The following is a 17,183-nucleotide window of genomic DNA, read 5'->3' on the forward strand; positions in this document are numbered from 1 at the left end:
TGAAGGAAGATGTGGCCGGCCACCATCTGAAGAAACGTTCGCCCCACTTGCCCTACCTTCCCAGTAAAGGAGTGCAGCCTCACCGCCCCAAGCCCAAAGAAAGATACCCGGTCACCTCCCGCACACTCGAAGGCGGAGCGCAAGCGCGGGTTTCCCGCCCTCCCAGCCAGTGAACTAACCGAATCACGATCCGGCCCTCTGATTGGCTGACGGCAAGTCCCGCCTTCGGCAGTAGTTGCCCCCCCGCAAGTTTCGGGCCTCCTTCTTGGCTCCACCCCATTCCTCGGCCCCGCCTCTCCTGCAGCGTCGGGCCCGGCCCGGGACAGAGAACTAGGCGGGTGGCCGCTGCGGCGGGGCCGGGACCCGGAGGTGTTTGGTGCGAGCCGGTGGCGGAGCCATGGCGGGCGGGGAAGACAGCGGTGACGGGGAGCCGGTATCGGTGGTGACCGTGAGGGTACAGTACCTGGAAGACACCGACCCCTTCGCGTGTGCTAACTTCCCGGAGCCGCGCCGGGCCCCTGCCTGCAGCCTGGACGGGGCGCTGCCCGTGGGCGCGCAGATACCCGCGCTGCACCGCCTGCTGGGGGCGCCACTCAAGGTGAAGGAGGCCGGCGAAAGGTTGGCGGTGATCGGGAGTTCAGGGTCGGCGCCATGAAAGCCTGTGGGAGGTGCCCTCGGGGAGTCTTGTGCTGGGGGCCCAGGGTCCATGCTGCCTCGCCTACGGGGGACGCCTTTCAAGTTGAGGGAAAACGCGGACGGCAGATGGGAGTTTATGGTCTGCACCACCCCGGGTACCCCTCTAAGAGAAGCCCAGCCTGGAGAGGTGCTTGAGGCGCACTCACTGCCTGTCTTCCAAGGCAGCTGCTCTAGGAAGGATGACTGTAGCTGTTAGGGCAGTAGCGGACCCAGGAGGCGGAGCTGGGGTGGGACCAGCTTCCACCTGCTTCAGGTGAGGTGGGGCGGGACCACGACAAGGGGCGGGTCCGGGGCGGGCCACTAGAGGTGGCCAAGGGTTGGAGCGATGTCTGGAGGCTGACTGGGTCCTGTTGGGTAGAAAGCCTGGCCCCTTGAGGTCCAGGGTCCGGCATGGGAGTCCTGGCCGAAAAGAGACCTCATCGGATACGGGTAGTCCCGGGGAAGCGACCCGGCGCAGGAGAGGTAGAGCACAGGAGGCTGCAGGAGTGGAAAAGCTCTCTGAGTCACCGCCCCCCACCCGGTGCACCCGCAGCCTCCGGCCGGCAGCTGGAAGGGAGGGGGCGGGCCAGGCTAATTTTAAATCTTGGTCTGCCGGTGTTTGCCCGGGCCGCGGAGCCGATCGCGCGCAGTGCCCGGAGAGGCCCGTTTCCAGATGGCCTGCCTGCCTCCCCCACTCCAGCTCTGAGCCCTTAGCCCCCCGCAGGCAGCTCTGTCCGGCGCGCTCCGTTTCCGGGCCCGAACGCCGGGAGGCGCGCCACCACCCCCCGGGGTTTCCCGCCAGCCCACGCGTCCCGAGTGGGGAGAGCAGAGAGAGTCGTCAGGGGAGTGAGGCTGGGCGTCGAGTTGCGCAAACTTGCCCCCTGGGCCCGGGGTCTCCCCTGGAATGTGCCCGGGGCGCCAGGCCCCCAGCCTGCATTCCAGGCTCTGCGGCCAGCCCCGCCTCCGAGCGCGGGCGGGAGGGGTGGGTAGACTATTGGCTTGGGGAGTGGCACGTGTCCGGGCAGAGCCCTTGCTTCAAGGCCACGGGCCTGCCCGCCCTCAGAGTTTTGATGCTGCCCCCTTGTAGTCGGCCCTGGGGAGAAAGGAGTACTGAACTGTGGTTCCCCCCACCCCCTCCTGGATTCCTGGTGCTGAAATAAGACTGGACTACCGGAGAGAAAATTAGTTTTCCTCCTGACTTCCACCCCAGGACAGGACCTGGCCCTGACACACCTCTTCCCAACTACAGACAGACTTGTGAGGTTAGCTGCAGGAAAGAGGCCTAGAACTGCTTCTTACCTCCCCTTCCTCATTTAAGGACCCACCACACCCCATCATATGCTCTGCCCTCTGTTCTCTGCTGTCTAGCTGAGGACACGAGCTTGGATGGAGAGCGTGTTAAGTCCTCTTCCCCGCTTTCAGAGCAGGAGACTGGACCCAATCAGCCTCCCACCTGGAGCACCTAAGGACTGCCTCCCTCACCTCCCCTAGGGACAGGATATAGGAGCCAGAGCAGGCATGCTGTGTTACCACAGTGCTTGGAGCTGAGGCTCACTGGGATTGGCAGCTCTGCCAGGAATGGTCAGATGTGCTTCTATGTGTTCGTCCCAAATATAAACTGTGACCACAGCCCCAGAATAGAAAGCTGGAGGAAGAGGGGCTGAGAATAGAGTAGGGGCAAGAACATCAGAGAGCTGGGGGAAGGGAGGGGAGGAGGGCCCCTCCTTGCAGGAAATGTCAACAGCTGTTCCTCCCCTAATCCCCTAAGTGGGTGCCCCAGGAGAGTCTCAGGGGCACAGATATGACTCAGGCCTGCCTTAATAGCCCTCTAGAGAGGAAAGGAGGCCCCAAAACCTAGGCATCTCCACCCCAGGCTGTGGGACAGAAATAAATGGGAGGGGCTCTCTACTCACTGCTTCATTGTGCATACAGTTGTCCAACAGGGGAACAGGACACAGCCAGGTGATGTCTGTCCCCAACTTGGGCACTGACCCCCATTGTCCCTGCCTCCTCCCTGTGGTGCAGAGGCCCAGCCCACTCCTTCCCCAGACTCCACCCCTCTACACCCCTTTGGGCTAGGCCTCCTATCTAGAGTTCCCCTGGGGGCTTCTTTTTCAAACGATTCAGAGCTTTTACATCTAAGAACGCCTTGCTCATTTCCTCCCAGTCTAAGAGGAAGCTCCTGGCCACAGCCATTGACTCATCTCCAGGCCCGGGGCGGGGGTGGGTGGAGGTCGGAGGGATCCAGGCAGTAACTTGGGCCAGGCCTGGTGTCTCCAGGGGAACTCAGGAAACTCTTTCGCCCCTCCTGAAGGAGGCTCTCCTAGCATCTGCCCCTGCATCAGGGGGAAATCTAGCCCAGTAGCTCAGTATCTCACCTCATCCAGAATAGCCCTGTCCCGCCCTCCCTGGTGCTGCTAACCTTTGCCCTTCCAGGAGGTGCCTCAGGAGCCTCGCCCTGGGCTCTGGGCAGAAGGCCCTGGGTGCTGCTCTGACCTTGATGCAGAGACCAGAGTAGCACCCTTTTTCTAGCAAACAGGGATAACCCTAGGAAAAAAACCCAAACCCACTGCCATTGAGTCAGTTCTGACTCATGACAACCCCATGTGTTACAGAGTAGAACTGTACTCCATAAGGTTTTATTGGCTGTAATCTTTACAGAAGCAGATTGCCAGGCCTTTCCTTCGGGGTGCCACTGGGTGGGTTCAAACTGCCAACCTTTCAGTTAGTAGCCAACAGCAAACATTTTTGACACCCAGGGACCTATAGCCCTAGAGATCTGGCCATTACGAGCAACTTTGGTTCCCCAGCTGTGGCTAGAGGTCCAGCAAGATAGGGGTGTACTGCCCCAGAATATTTCCTGTCCCTGCCCCTCCCCACTCTAGCCTCACTTTACCCCTGAGGAGCAGTCATGGTGAGAGAACTAAAGTGTGAACCTGACTTCTGGGTTAGCAGTCTCAGCCAACTAGATGGGCCCCAGAGGGCTCCTAAGGGGAAGGTGGGGTGCTCTGGTGATGAACTGGGCTCTTTACTCCTCCCCTCTCTCCCCACTTCCCCACCCCCGCTCCATGGGAGTCTGTTTGGAGACTATGGTGTGTGTATGAGTCCTGGCCTCCTCCCACCCTTCCCTGGGGCCAGCATATCCAATCTGCTGGTCATTCTGGGCTCCTGAGGCTGGGCTACCACCTGGTGAGAGATCCTCCAATCCCTAGATTCTGGCAGAGGTAGGCACTGTTACCCAAGCATGTATGGTGTGTGTTTACTCATGTGTTTCCTTGCTGGAACCGGGAGGACCAGTTCAGAGTATTTGCAGAGTCCAGAAAGCTTAGGGGCGGTTGGTCTCCAGCCCTTGGCGATCCTACAGGTCCCAGCCCTCATTTGCCTCCCCTCCAGGATTCCCTGGAGCACTTCCAAGGCCCATCCACCCAAGATCTGGGTCAATTAGCCCTGGTTCCATTCCTGGCTGTGTGGCCTGGGTAAGTTCCCTGAACTGAGCCTTGGTTTCCTCACCTGTAAAAGGACTGTTGGGAGAACTCAGTGAAATAGGCAGCCAGAACCTGTCAAGGAGGAGACAGAACAAATGTCCATGTCATCTCATCCAAGAAGTCACAGTCTAGTTGGAAACTCAAGATAACAGGAAAAGGGTCTTCAGAGTACAGGGCCTTTGTTTATAGGAGAGAAGAGGAGGCAGTTAAATTATTTCCTAAGAGACCTTCAGCATTTAATTCCACCCTCTTCTCCATCTTCTTTGTACTCTGCTCCTGGTGGTCTGAGGTGACACTGTGTATCTAGCTCCCACTCCCAGCTATTCCCTACATGCTCGTTCTGACCTGATTGGACTATTATAAAAATATTAGGGAGTAGGCACCATGGTCCCCAAAGCTTGGCCCTACATATAAAATCATATGCCAGAAAAGCCTGAGCCCAGAGTGGCAAGAGAAAAGTGGACTAGAGGCTGAAGTGAGGGGCTGAGCCTGGGACAAATGGAGGAGGGGCTCTGCACCCCAGGGGAGTAAGACAAAAGCCAGGAGGGGGTCATGGATGTAGGCCCATACTATGTGCTGACCTTCAGCCCTTTCATCAGAGATCAGGGTCTAGGCTTGCTCAGGCCTGGCCCAGCCCCAGGGTGTGAGAAACAAGGCCCAGAGGTTTGGCTCCCAGAACGGTGTGACCCCAGGAAGGGACCATGGGTGTTAGGGACAAGCACCACCCTGCTGGCAGGAAGTCTCCTCTCTGCTGCTCATCTGGCCTTAGCCCACATCCCCCATCTCCACCCAGGACAGACAATTGCGGGGAGGGACACTGTCCTGGAGGCATTGGCCTGACTAGTACCCCTGGGCCCCCTCTCTAGAAATGGGGCCCTGGCAGGATTGGACAGGTAAAGTGGCCAGGGAAACCACTGCTACCACTGCAGAGGAGAAGGGTTAAACCTGCTCACCTGAGGAGGCTGGGGGAGGTGGGATGCTTAGCCTTCTGGACCCTGCCCCAGATGGGTGCAGACATGGGGTATCCTGGAAAGAGAGGACCATTCTCTGCTCACTTGATTTGAGAGCATCCAAGTATGTGTGCAGGAGGGGAAGAGACTCCACAAGTGGGCCTGCCCTTGTTGTGGATGTGGTTCTTTGGCCTTCAAGGGGCTAGTGAGTATATACCAGGTGCCAAGTATGTGTGCAGGAGGGGAAGAGACTCCACAGGTGGGCCTGCCCTTGTTGTGGATGTGGTTCTTTGGCCTTCAAGGGGCCAGTGAGTATATACCAGGTGCCAAGTATGTGTGCAGGAGGGGAAGAGACTCCACAGGTGGGCCTGCCCTTGTTGTAGATGTGGTTCTTTGGCCTTCAAGGGGCCAGTGAGTATATACCAGGTGTGTAAGCAGTTATCAGGTATAATAGGATCACACCTCCAGTGTTTATCTTTACAGCACTCTGCTCTGCCCCTTTCTTAGCACCCATCAAAGTTGTAATTCTACACATATTTGCTAGCTTCTTCTGGGTCAAGCCTGTTTCCATCACTGGACTAGAAAGAAGGGAATGCAGAGACAGTCTTATTCTTTGCTGTTCTCAGCACCTAAAACCAAGTTTAGTTTGTGAATATTTGAATAAATGAACTCTGTACATGTGTGGTTTGGGAGGGTTCCTGAGGGGGGTTGTGGCTCTGAGAGATATGTCTCTCGAGGGTCCCAGAATCCTCCAATCCAAGCTGGAAGAAGATATAGCTGTGCCAGGATGGGGGTGGGGTGGGTCAGCTGATGAGTCACCATGTGGGAAGCAGGATTAGGAGGCCTGTGGGGCAGCCCTCAGCTGAGCTGGCCTTGGAGGAGGTACCCCAGCCCTGGGACCTGGCCGCACTGTTTCCTCCAGCCTGTTCCCAGTAGGCCCTGGAGAGGATAACTCTGCTCCCAGGGTCGGGAGAGAAGTCAGGCCAGCCCAAGGCGCCCAGAGGAAGGCAGCCAGCCAGACAGGAAGTGGGACAGAGAACAGCCTGGAGTGTTTGTCCTATGTCCCAGGCAGGGGGGTTACCTAAGGGCCCCAACAAGCTGAACTGCCAGGAAGGAGTCAGGCTCTAAGGCATGAGCAGGAGTGCTAAACAGAGGTAGAGGAAGGGGCTTCTTCCCCTCAGGGGATGAAGGACAGCTGGAAGCCCTTGGGCTGGGTCCAGAGCAGGCCAGGGCTGATAGAACAGGAGGACAAATGCTGAGGTTGACTTGCCCAGTAAGATGGAGGCCAGGAGACCCCCCCGCCCCCCACGCCACCTCTCCAGAGGTGAGCCCTCCCCAGAACATGGCACCTCAAGAGCTGGAGCCACTCAAGTCAAGGGGTCTTTGATGAGCCTTGCATACCGGTACTGTGCTATGGGCATGGTATCAGGGAGAGGCACAGTGCTGCCCTCAGACTCTCTGGAGTCACCTTATTCTGGCCTTTCTACAGGCACTTCTCAAGGGGCCAGGTGCCTGGTGGTGGTGGTGGTGGTGGTGGAGGGGAGCCAGGCCCAAGGAGAGGGGAACATGAAAAAGGAATACATGGATGGAGCATGTGCCTTTCTGTTACAAATGCAGGTTTCAGGGCCCCACTGTAGATTGACTGTGTCAAACCCTGAGATCTGATTTTTATAGGCTCCCCAGGGGCCCTTGAGGTCCAGCTAGGACCGCTGTAACTGTAGCCCACTTTGTGGGGGGAGACAAGACCCTGAAGTCCAGAGACTATGAAGTCTGTGGATCAGCCTCTGTTCTTCACCATTGCCTTACTCACGAGACACATATGCACGCACGCACACACTGTCCCTGTCTCACACACACTCTCACTCTGCTCTCCCAGCTGGGTTTGCACCTCCCAACACTCTTAACACTTTCTCCCTGGGCTTTAATGCTTTGTAGCTGCAGCTTATCACCCCACAGGGCTGTGAGCTTCCTCGAAGGCAGGAACTTCCTCCCATCTTCTCTCCACTCCCTTTCCTCCTTTATGTTCATTAGCTCAACAAGCATTTAGTGATCATCTGCTGTGTGCCGAGTGCTGTACTAAGCTCTGCAGATATGGCAGGGGGCAAGGCATACATGGTGCCTGAACCCAGACAGCACAGTTAGTGAGGGAGGAGACTAGTGTCTAGGATAGCATAATGCTGTGTGGCAGATCTCAGAGGGGGTACACACAGAGTCCAAGAAGGCTTTCCAAAAAAGTGTTATCTGAAACCTAACCAATGGGTAAGTGTTAGCCAGGAGAGGACATGGCCAGGAGAGAATACAAGGAGCAAGAAAGCCTGGCACCTAAGATGCATGGGGCTGAGGGGTGAGGGAGGGAAAATTACCAAATAGATAGAAGACACATGTTAATTTTGGTGAAGGGAAAGGCAATACACAATATGGGAGAAGTCAGCAAAACATGACCAAGGCATGGGAGGACACAGAGAGGAATGCAAAACAAAGGGCAACAAAGGTAATTTCCATAGCATAGACAATCCTGCAACAATAGTATTAACAAACACTAATTTATGAATAGATACATAGCTAGATAGATATGACAACAGGTATGGGATGGTATAAGGAAACACATCCATTTGCAGATACAGGTTCACTGGTGGATACTTCTATATACATAATTGTAGGTGATGCTTATATATCAATACAGACAATAGAGCACACAAGGGTCACAATCAGGGCAACTTCTTAGACATAACCAAACACCTCACAGGCTCAAAGGCAAAGGACCATAGATTCCAGGGACATCTATGTCAACTGCCACAACACAGTACATAAAGACAAAGTTCTGCATCCTACTTTGGTGAGTAGCATCTGAGGTCTTAAAACCTTGAGAGCAACCGTCTAAGATACAACTATCGGTCTCTTACCATCCAGAGCAAAAGAGAATTAAGAAAACCAAAGACCCCAAATTCTCATAAAAGACCAGACTTAATGGCCTGACTGAGACTAGAATGACCCCGGAGGTCATGGTCCCAGACCTTCTGTTAGCCTAAGACAGGAACCATTCCTAAAGCTAACTCTTCAGACAGGGATTCAACAGTAACGGTTATGGGATAGACAATGATACAGGTGAAGAATGAGCTTCTTGGATCAAGTAGACACATGAGAGTACGCTGGCATCTCCTGTCTGAAGGGGAGAGGAGAGGGCAGAGGGGGTCAGAAGCTGGCTGAATGGGCACAAAAAGAGAGAGTGGAGGGAAGGAGTGTGCTGTCTCATTAGGGGGGAGAGCAATTAGGAGTATATAGCAAGATGTTTATAAATTTTTGTATGAGAGTCTGACTTGATTTGTAAACTTTCACTTAAAGCACAAGAAAAATTAAAAAAAGAAAACCAAAGACCCAAGGGAACAATTAGTCCAAAGGATTAAAAAAGACCTGATTTACTAGCCTGCTATAGACTGGAGGAACCCTTGAGACTATGGCCCTAAGATACCCTTCTGAACTGGAACTGAAGCCATTACCAGAGACCGCCTTTCAGTCAAACCATAGATAGGCCCATGAAATGAACAACACCACCTGAGAGGAACGTGTTCCTTAGGATAATATATGAGATGAAAAGGACAACATTTGCCCAAGAGCAAAGATGAGAGGGCAGGAAGGGGTAGCAATTCAAAACAAAAGGAAACTGGGAAACTAGGATGGAAATGGGGGGAGGGCAGGCACATTGTGGGGAATGGAACCAATGTCATGGAACACTTTGTGTACAAGCTATTGAATGGGAAACTAAGTTGCTCAAACTTTCTCCTCATGCAAACACACACAAACAGATGCATGGGGCTGTGCACATAGTAGGCACCTGAGTAATGAAAGGATGGGCACAATACAGACCCTCGTGGTATGCCTCTCTGTTAACACTGCAAGTGGGAGATAGGGGGTCACGAAGTGTCCACACATACCCCTGCCACCTCTGCCCCAGCCCTGACAGCTCTTCCTGTTGTCCCTAGCTGGAGGACTGTGCCCTGCAAGTGTCTCCCTCTGGATACTACCTGGACCCCGAGCTGTCCCTGGAAGAGCAGAGGGAGATGCTAGAAAGCTTCTATGAAGAGATCAGGTCAGAGCTGATGGGGTCAGGGAGGCAAGGGAACCCCTATCTTTGCCCCCACCTGGGTCTGGCTCAGGTGTCAGCAGCCAAGAAACCCAATCTCCCGCCTGGGCCATGGGTCACCTCTTGCCACCCCAGGGAACTGTGCCAGGGGAATCCCGAGGCCTGGCCAATGCTACCCACTGCCCAGGATAGCAGTTGGGGGGTGATTCTCCCGCATACATGAGGTACCTGTGCTTGCAGGAACCCTCCTGTCTGACCAACCCTTGAGCCCTTGAAAGAGCAGCTGGGGAGGAAGGAGCTGGGCCAGGGTTGGCATGTGGAGGTCTTTGGCTGCCTTGGGATTGGGGGAGGGACCCTGAGGAATGGGCTGGGAGCTGCTAACGAAGCTGCTTGATTCCAGCAAAGGGCGGAAGCCCACACTGATCCTGCGGACCCAGCTCTCTGTGAGGGTCAGTGCCATCTTGGGTGAGTGTGTGTGAGGACGTCAGTGTCCAGGAGCCCCCTACGTTCCCCCCAGACAGCCCAGCCGGCTCCGTTTCTTTCAGGCCTGTGCTGAACAGAGGAGATAGGACACAGAGTGTGTCCCCTCCCCATCCTCACCTCTCCTCCAGGGCCAGGGTTGATACTGCAGCTAGACTGTGGTGAGGGGTGCTCAGAGTCAGGGAGTGGATTTCGAGAGTACTAGGATGAGATAGTCTTTGGCTGGGAGGTTGTAGTCGTGTTCCAGTGAAGGAAGGTGTCTGTGTTCCCTTGGGGGTTCTATACCCACCTACCCCTTACAGAAAAATTGTATGGCTCCAGTGGCCCTGAGCTTCGCCGCTCCCTCTTCTCACTGAAGCAGATCTTCCAGGTGAGGCCCAGAGGTAGGCTGGGGGTGGGCGCCCATCTCAAGCCCTCCTAAACTTTCCTGTGGTACCCCCAGGAGGACAAGGACTTGGTGCCTGAGTTCGTGCACTCAGAGGGGCTGAGTTGCCTGATCCGTGTGGGTGCTGCTGCTGACCACAACTACCAGAGCTACATCCTCCGAGGTCAGCCCCATCCCTCCCCCATGACCCCTGCTCCCCAGTGATCCCTCACCGACCTCTTCCCATCCATGTCCCCAGCACTGGGCCAGCTGATGCTTTTTGTGGACGGGATGCTGGGGCTGGTAGCCCACAGTGAGACCGTGCAGTGGCTGTACACACTATGTGCCAGCCTGGTAAGTGTCCCCCGCCCTCCCTGCCATGCACTCTTTCCCACTGCTTCTTTCTGGGCCTGTTTCCTCTTCTGGCCTGGAGTTGAGTCTGAGGCCCCTCTAAGCCTAGAAGACACTTCAGTGCCTGGACCCTAAGCCAGGGTCTTCCTGCCTTGACTCCTCTCTGGGTCCAGCCCCAGGAGCCTTTCCCACTGCCCACCAGCTGGCACAGAGCTGGCCCAAGCCCCACTCATATGTGGTGACCTCTCCCCCTAGTCTCGCTTGGTGGTGAAGACAGCTCTGAAGCTTCTTCTGGTGTTTGTGGAATATGCTGAGAGCAACGCACCACTCTTCATCCATGCAGTCAACTCCGTGGCCAGCAGCACTGGTCAGAGACTGTCCCTGCCTCCCCCACAACTTGGAGCCCCCCTCCAACTGGTCCTGCTGACTGCCCCTCTTTCTGTGTGCCAGGTGCTCTCCCATGGGCCAACCTGGTGTCCATCCTGGAGGAGAAGAATGGCGCTGACCCCGAGTTGTTGGTGTACACTGTCACCCTCATTAACAAGGTGAGGGACCAGGCAGGAACCCTGGGCCCCTGGGCTCCTGACCTCTGGTCCCCACCGGCCTCAGCCTTGCCCTGCCACCCCCACCCTCCAGACGCTGGCGGCGCTCCCGGATCAGGACTCATTCTACGACGTGACAGATGCACTGGAGCAGCAGGGGATGGAGGCACTGGTCCAGCGCCACTTGAGCACTGCAGGCACTGACGTCGACCTGCGTACGCAGCTTGTGCTCTACGAGGTGGGCCGGGCAGCCAGACTGGACTGAGGGTGGGAGGGAGAGGACGTGGTTCCCAAGCGTGCCCTACCCCACCTACCTGGGGCTCACATCCTGCCCCACCGCCCCTAGAACGCCCTGCGGTTGGAGGACGGAGACATCGAAGAAGCTACCACGGGTGGACGGCGGGAGCGCCGAAAGCCGTCGTCTGAGGAGGGCAAGAGGAGTCGCCGATCTCTGGAAGGCGGGGGCGGCCCCGCAGTGCGGGCCTCAGAGCCTGGGTAAGAACATTCCAACGCTGAACCCTGAACGGAAGGAGTTAGGTTGGCAGGCAGGGAGGTGTCCTTCTGACCAGCCCCCCTACAGCCCCACAGGCCCCGCCCCACCTGTAAGCTCCGCCTCCTGCCCCACGGACTCTGCCCAGCTGACAGCACCCACCTCCAGACCCGTGGGCCCTGCCTCCAGCCTCCATGCCTCTGTGAGCCTCTTTCCTAGCATCTCCGTCGCGCCCTCAGCCGACAGCTCCTGCGAGCGAAGCATCTACAAGTAAGTAGGGAAATGGAGGCCGCCCCCGGAGTCCTCTCTCCAACTCTTACTCTACTCTGCACCCTGCTCTGCGCCCCTACCAGGCGCCCTCAGCCTCCTCTGCGCAAACGCGTGCTTTCTCTCTTTCTTTCCAGACTTCACCAAACTGCTCCTGTTTGGTAAGTGACTTCTGGGGTGGAGTTTGGCTCTGACTAGACCTCCTTCTGCTCCTGCGGCTTCTTTTCTTCATCTCCTCTTTTTGACATTCGGCCTGTCTTTGCCTCTTGTCATCTGTCTGCCCCTCTTCTGTGTTTCTGCCACTGTCTCTCCAACCCTCTCTTGCTCTGCTCCATCTTTGTCTCTTACTGCATCTGCCCTGCTTTCTTGTAGTCTCTCCCCCCCTCCCCCCACTTCCAGGTTCCTCAAGTCATGTTCCCCCACCCCCTTCCTCTTCCCATTGTTGCTGGGAAGTTCCCTCTGGTATCACTGCCTGGCTTTGTGTGGGTGCAAGCAGGAGGACTTTGGGGTGGAGCAGGTACCAAAGTCACCATCTTTTCCTCTCACCCCCTTCCCCCAGGGCCCCTGAGAACCCACCTGTCCCCCAGTCCCCTACTGGGCAGGCCAGGCTGGAGTAAGTACAGAGGCCAGCCTGCTAGGCCTGCCTTGTGCTCAAGGCTTCAGCATTGCTTCCCCCGCAGGGGTTCCACGTGCCCAATGCAGCCAGAACCGGGGGGCTCTCAGGCTCCTCCTCTTCCAGGATTATCCAAGGACTAAGTACTGGGAAGCAGTTCATTGGGGTCATAGTAGTCCCTGTGTTTCAATAGCGTTACTCACCTCGACAGCTTAGACTAGCAATGGGAACGTGGACTCCAAGGTTGGGGCCCCTTATCCCATGCCCTCAGCTCAGGAATAGACAGGGAGGGGATCTAGGGGGCTGTGTGATGTAGGGGCAGAAGAGTAACCTGGAGCTTAGAGACAGGCAGGGACCTGGTGAGGGCTCGCAAAGCCTGGAGGAGCCAGAAAAAAGATACTGAGTCATATTCATTAGTTCAAAATAAACTGAGTGCCTACCAGGCACTTTTCTGGGCATGAGCCATAGCTCTTAGAAGCTTCCAGACATGCTGAAAGAAGGACAGCCTGGTGTGCCCAATGGGACAGCTATCCCCTTCCCCTGCCCTGAGGGTGCTTGTCTATAATCAGGACAATGAACATGAAGGCTGCAGATTGGCTATTAAGTAGAACTTCTCCCTATATGTTGACCTTGGAATGCTGGGTTGATGGTGACCCTTACCAGATGTGGTGGTGACCCTTACCAGATGTGGAGAACTGAACAGGGGCTGGCATTGGGGGACAGGTCCTGGGTCTGCTTAGCGCATGAACTATTCCCTGGGTCTGTGTGTGCCTGCATTTGGGGGCAGTGCCCAGGAACCCAGCAAGGCATGTGTACACCCTGGGCTGAGGTTGTGTTAGACACCCCCACTGACAAGTGCTTCCCTTCAGAGCCCGGTTCCTGGAGAATGTGGCGGCAGCAGAAACAGAGAAGCAGGCTGCGCTGGCCCAGGGCCGGGCAGAGACCCTGGCTGGGACCATGCCTGATGAGGCCAGTGGACACTCAGGTAAGTGGATGGGTGGGCCAAATCCGCCCCAATTGCCCTGCTGCCCATAGGGAGCACAATGCTGACAGCTGCTTCCTTCCCTCTAGATACCCGGGAACTATGGAGCTCCCCAGAGCCAGCCCCTGTACCCAGAACACCCCAAAGCCCTGCCCCCCGAGTCCTTCTCCGGGCCCAGCGAAGCCTTGAGCCAGAGTCCAAGGAGCCACTGGCCCCACAAAGCCCTGAGCCTGTGCCCATCCGGGAGCTTCCTACCTGTGCACCTAAGCTCTGTATTGGGGATCTGGACTTCTCAGATCTGGGAGAGGACGAAGACCAGGACATGCTGAACGTGGAGTCTGTGGAGGCTGGAAAAGGCGTCCCACCTCCGCCACCCCTACCACCCCTGCTCTTGGGAGCATCCCCACCTCCCCCACCCCCACTTCCCACACTAACCAAAGCCCCCTTCCCACCACCCCCACCCCCAGCTGCTCCTCTTCCCCCTTCAGTGCCTGATGACCCAGCTCTCCCCACCAAGAGGAAGACAGTAAAACTCTTCTGGCGGGAGCTGAAGCTGGCTGGGAGCCCTGGAGGCTCTGGGGGGCACTTTGGGCCCTGTCCCACTCTGTGGGCCTCACTGGAGCCTGTGTCAGTGGACACAGCTCGGCTGGAACACCTGTTTGAGTCCCGTGCCAAGGATGTGCTGCCCTCTAAGGTAAACCCACCCTCATCTGCAAAATAACCACAGTCGAGCAGCAGGGGAATTAAAGCTCATGTGTCTGAGTTGGTGGAGCCGGCCACTTAGTTCCCAGATGGTGAAACTGAGGCAAAGAAAAGAGCAGGAATTTGTTCAAAGTCTTTCAGCAGCAGAGCCCTAAGTAGAATCTAAGCTCTTCCCAATGCCTTACATGTCCCAGAGCCCCAATTCTGGGGTGATCCCACTGTTTGGACATTTGGGGGAAGAACTTGGAGTGCCCTCTTAGATTATTGCCCCAGCTAGGCCCCTCCCCAATCCTATAATGCCCTGGTCTCAACCTTGCAGAAAGCTGGTGAGGGCCGCCGGACAATGACCACAGTGCTGGACCCCAAGCGCAGCAATGCCATCAACATCGGCCTGACAACATTGCCACCCGTGCATGTCATCAAGGCTGCCCTGCTCAATTTCGACGAGTTTGCTGTCAGCAAGGATGGCATTGAGGTGGGGATACCAGGCTATGTGTGTGGGGAGGTCTGGCCCTCTCCTTTGGTTAGTGGGTGTTTCCTGCCCCTTCAGTGGCGGGCATGGGCTAGGCATTTCTGCTGCACAGTCCCTAGACCCTGGGGCTCCCCCAGATGGCCTAGGAATGGGCCAAGACCAAGGTCGAGGCCTCCGGCCAACACTGAGGGGTCTACGTGGGGCGGCGGCTATATCCCCAGAAGCTACTGACCATGATGCCCACGGAGGACGAGCAGCAGAAGATCGAAGAGGCCCAGCAGGCCAACCCTGACATACCCCTGGGCCCAGCCGAGAACTTCCTGCTGACTCTTGCCTCCATTGGGGGTCTGGCTGCCCGCCTACAACTCTGGGCCTTCAAGCTGGACTATGACAGCATGGAGCGGGTACCTGGGTCAAGGGGTGGGGCAGACGGGGGACAGGTAAGCATAGTGACCATGTAGTTTGAGAGTTCCTGGTCCCCCCACACCAGGAAATTGCAGAGCCACTGTTTGACCTGAAAGTGGGCATGGAACAGCTGGTGCAGAATGCCACCTTCCGCTGCATCCTGGCCACGCTGCTGGCTGTGGGCAACTTCCTCAACGGCTCCCAGGTGAGTGAGAGCACATGGGGGCTGGGAGTCAGGGCTCTGGGGCTCGCCAGGCCCAGGCTCAGATGGGGTCCTTTCAGAGCAGCGGTTTTGAGCTGAGCTACCTGGAGAAGGTGTCAGAGGTGAAGGACACAGTGCGCCGGCAGTCACTGCTGCACCATCTCTGCTCCCTGGTGCTCCAGACTCGGCCTGATTCCTCCGATCTCTACTCAGAAATCCCTGCCCTGACCCGCTGTGCCAAGGTTAGCACCAGCCAGAGGCTCAGCTCCGACTGGCTGAGGCACAAGGGAGAGCTCCGTCCTGGGGCCAGCTGCTCCCCATCCTATTTGGGCTGCTGTGCCAGGGTATCCTCAGGCTACCAGTGTTTGCGTGGGCTATGTCCTCTGCCAGAAACACTCTCCTCTTCTGGCCTGGCCATGCTTATTTAGTCTTTGGGTCTCAGTTTAGCTGCCACTTCCTCCAAGCCTTCTCTGTTTGCTCATTCAATCAAATAGATGTGTCTGTCTCTTGCATTAGGCTGTGAGCTTTTGGAGGGCAGGGGCCAGGTCTCAGCTGTCTGGGTCCTCAGGACTCAGGCTAGTTAGCCTGGACGGAGGCTCCCTCAGGCAGTGTCTGTGTCTGTAGGGGCAAGAGGACAGCACTTAACCCCCTCTCTGCCCCCGGCTTTTCCAGGTGGACTTTGAGCAGCTGGCTGAGAACCTGGAGCAGCTGGAGTGCCGGAGCTGGGCAGCTCAGGAGAGTCTGCGGGGACTGGCCAAGCATGAGCTGGCCGCAGCTTTACGTGCCCGCCTCACCCACTTCCTGGCCCAGTGTGCCCGCCGTGTTGCCATGCTGAGGGTAGTGCACCGCCGGGTCTGCAACAGGTGAGGGCATGGGCCAGGGAAAGGCGGGACTGCCACCACTATCCCTCAGACACCAAGCAGGACTCACCATCTGTCCCTCCCTATCCTGACCTGCCTAGGTTCCGTGCTTTCCTGCTCTACCTGGGCTACACGGCACAAGGGGCCCGTGAGGTGCGCATCATGCAGTTCTGCCACACACTGCGGGAGTTCGCGCTCGAGTATCGGACTTGCCGGGAACGGGTGCTACAGCAGCAGCAGAAGCGGGCCACATACCGTGAGCGCAACAAGACACGGGGACGCATGATCACTGAGGTGGGTGCCCCTTCTAGGTCTCAACTACCACCTTCATGGTTTCCCTTTCCCTACTCCAGATCATCCTTCTCCCCTCTCCAGACAGAGAAGTTCTCAGGTGTGGCTGGGGAGACCCCCAGCAACCCAGCTGTCCCAGTGGCTGTAGGTAGTGGGCCAGGCCGGGGAGATGCTGACAGTCACGCCAGCATGAAGAGTCTGCTGACCAGCAGCCCCAAGGACGCCACCCATGGCCGCCGCAGCAGAGGTAGGATCCATGGCCCCTGGAGGCAGTGGGCTCTGGGGCCACAGTGGTCTGACCTCCTTATCCGGTCTCCCTCAGGCATGGTCCAGAGCAACTCCCCCGTAATACCCACACCAGTGGAGCCCTCCGCTGCACCCCCAGAAGAATCCCCAGGCCCTGGTTCACCCAGTGACACTTCAGATGAAATCATGGACCTGCTGGTGCAGTCAGTGACCAAGAGCAGTCCTCGTGCTTTAGCAGCTCGGGAACGCAAGCGTTCCCGTGGCAACCGCAAGTCTTGTGAGTACCCCTTGTATACCCACTGCCTGCCTTAACCCCACCAACCCTTTCCAACCTTGCCCTGTCCCCACAGTGAGACGGACGTTGAAGAGTGGGCTCGGAGACGACCTGGTACAAGCGCTGGGACTGAGCAAGGGTCCTGGCCTGGAGGTGTGAAGGTGCTGCCTCCAGGAAACTTTTCGAGCCCAGGCCTGCAATGCGAGAGTCTACAGAGTGGGGAAGGGCCAGAGCAGAATTCTACGCCTCTTCCCAAACTCTAGTGCTACTCTGTGCCCAGAGGCCAGTGCCTTGAGCAGTATTAGTCGTGTGTGCCTGTGGGTGTCTGTGTCTGTGCATGTGTGAGCTCCCTGAACTTATGGAGCAAAATAAAGTTTTCTTAGCCAATCTAAGAGATTTTTTTTTCTTTGAAGGTTCCCACTAGGCTGAGTCTGTAGCAGGACGAAAATAA

At 56.8% G+C, this 17,183-nt stretch overlaps 1 protein-coding gene across 8 annotated transcripts; it reads left to right on the top strand.

The window, feature by feature from the left end:
- The first annotated feature begins 300 nt into the window (after nucleotides 1-300).
- FHOD1 (formin homology 2 domain containing 1) lies at nucleotides 301-17,124 on the top strand. Of its 8 annotated transcripts, none has more exons than XM_003417177.4 (22): nucleotides 301-598; nucleotides 9,091-9,197; nucleotides 9,592-9,656; nucleotides 9,974-10,041; nucleotides 10,114-10,219; nucleotides 10,295-10,389; nucleotides 10,642-10,753; nucleotides 10,837-10,931; nucleotides 11,023-11,166; nucleotides 11,275-11,423; nucleotides 11,509-11,688; nucleotides 13,168-13,283; nucleotides 13,370-13,974; nucleotides 14,302-14,457; nucleotides 14,676-14,858; nucleotides 14,945-15,064; nucleotides 15,142-15,303; nucleotides 15,734-15,924; nucleotides 16,023-16,215; nucleotides 16,297-16,459; nucleotides 16,535-16,735; nucleotides 16,809-17,124. In XM_003417177.4, exons 1-22 carry the CDS (start codon nucleotides 398-400, stop codon nucleotides 16,889-16,891), a joined length of 3,495 nt encoding a protein of 1,164 aa, XP_003417225.1. In that variant the 5' UTR covers nucleotides 301-397; the 3' UTR covers nucleotides 16,892-17,124. The 8 variants fall into 8 exon arrangements, with proteins under 8 accessions (XP_003417225.1, XP_064129993.1, XP_064129992.1 ...); XM_064273922.1 differs by having other exon boundaries at nucleotides 598-618; XM_010596727.3 differs by lacking the exon at nucleotides 301-598 and adding an exon at nucleotides 625-949.
- Nucleotides 17,125-17,183: the final 59 nt, after the last annotated feature.

This window comes from Loxodonta africana, chromosome 21 (genome assembly GCF_030014295.1).
Source record: "Loxodonta africana isolate mLoxAfr1 chromosome 21, mLoxAfr1.hap2, whole genome shotgun sequence".
Taxonomy (NCBI): domain Eukaryota; kingdom Metazoa; phylum Chordata; class Mammalia; order Proboscidea; family Elephantidae; genus Loxodonta; species Loxodonta africana.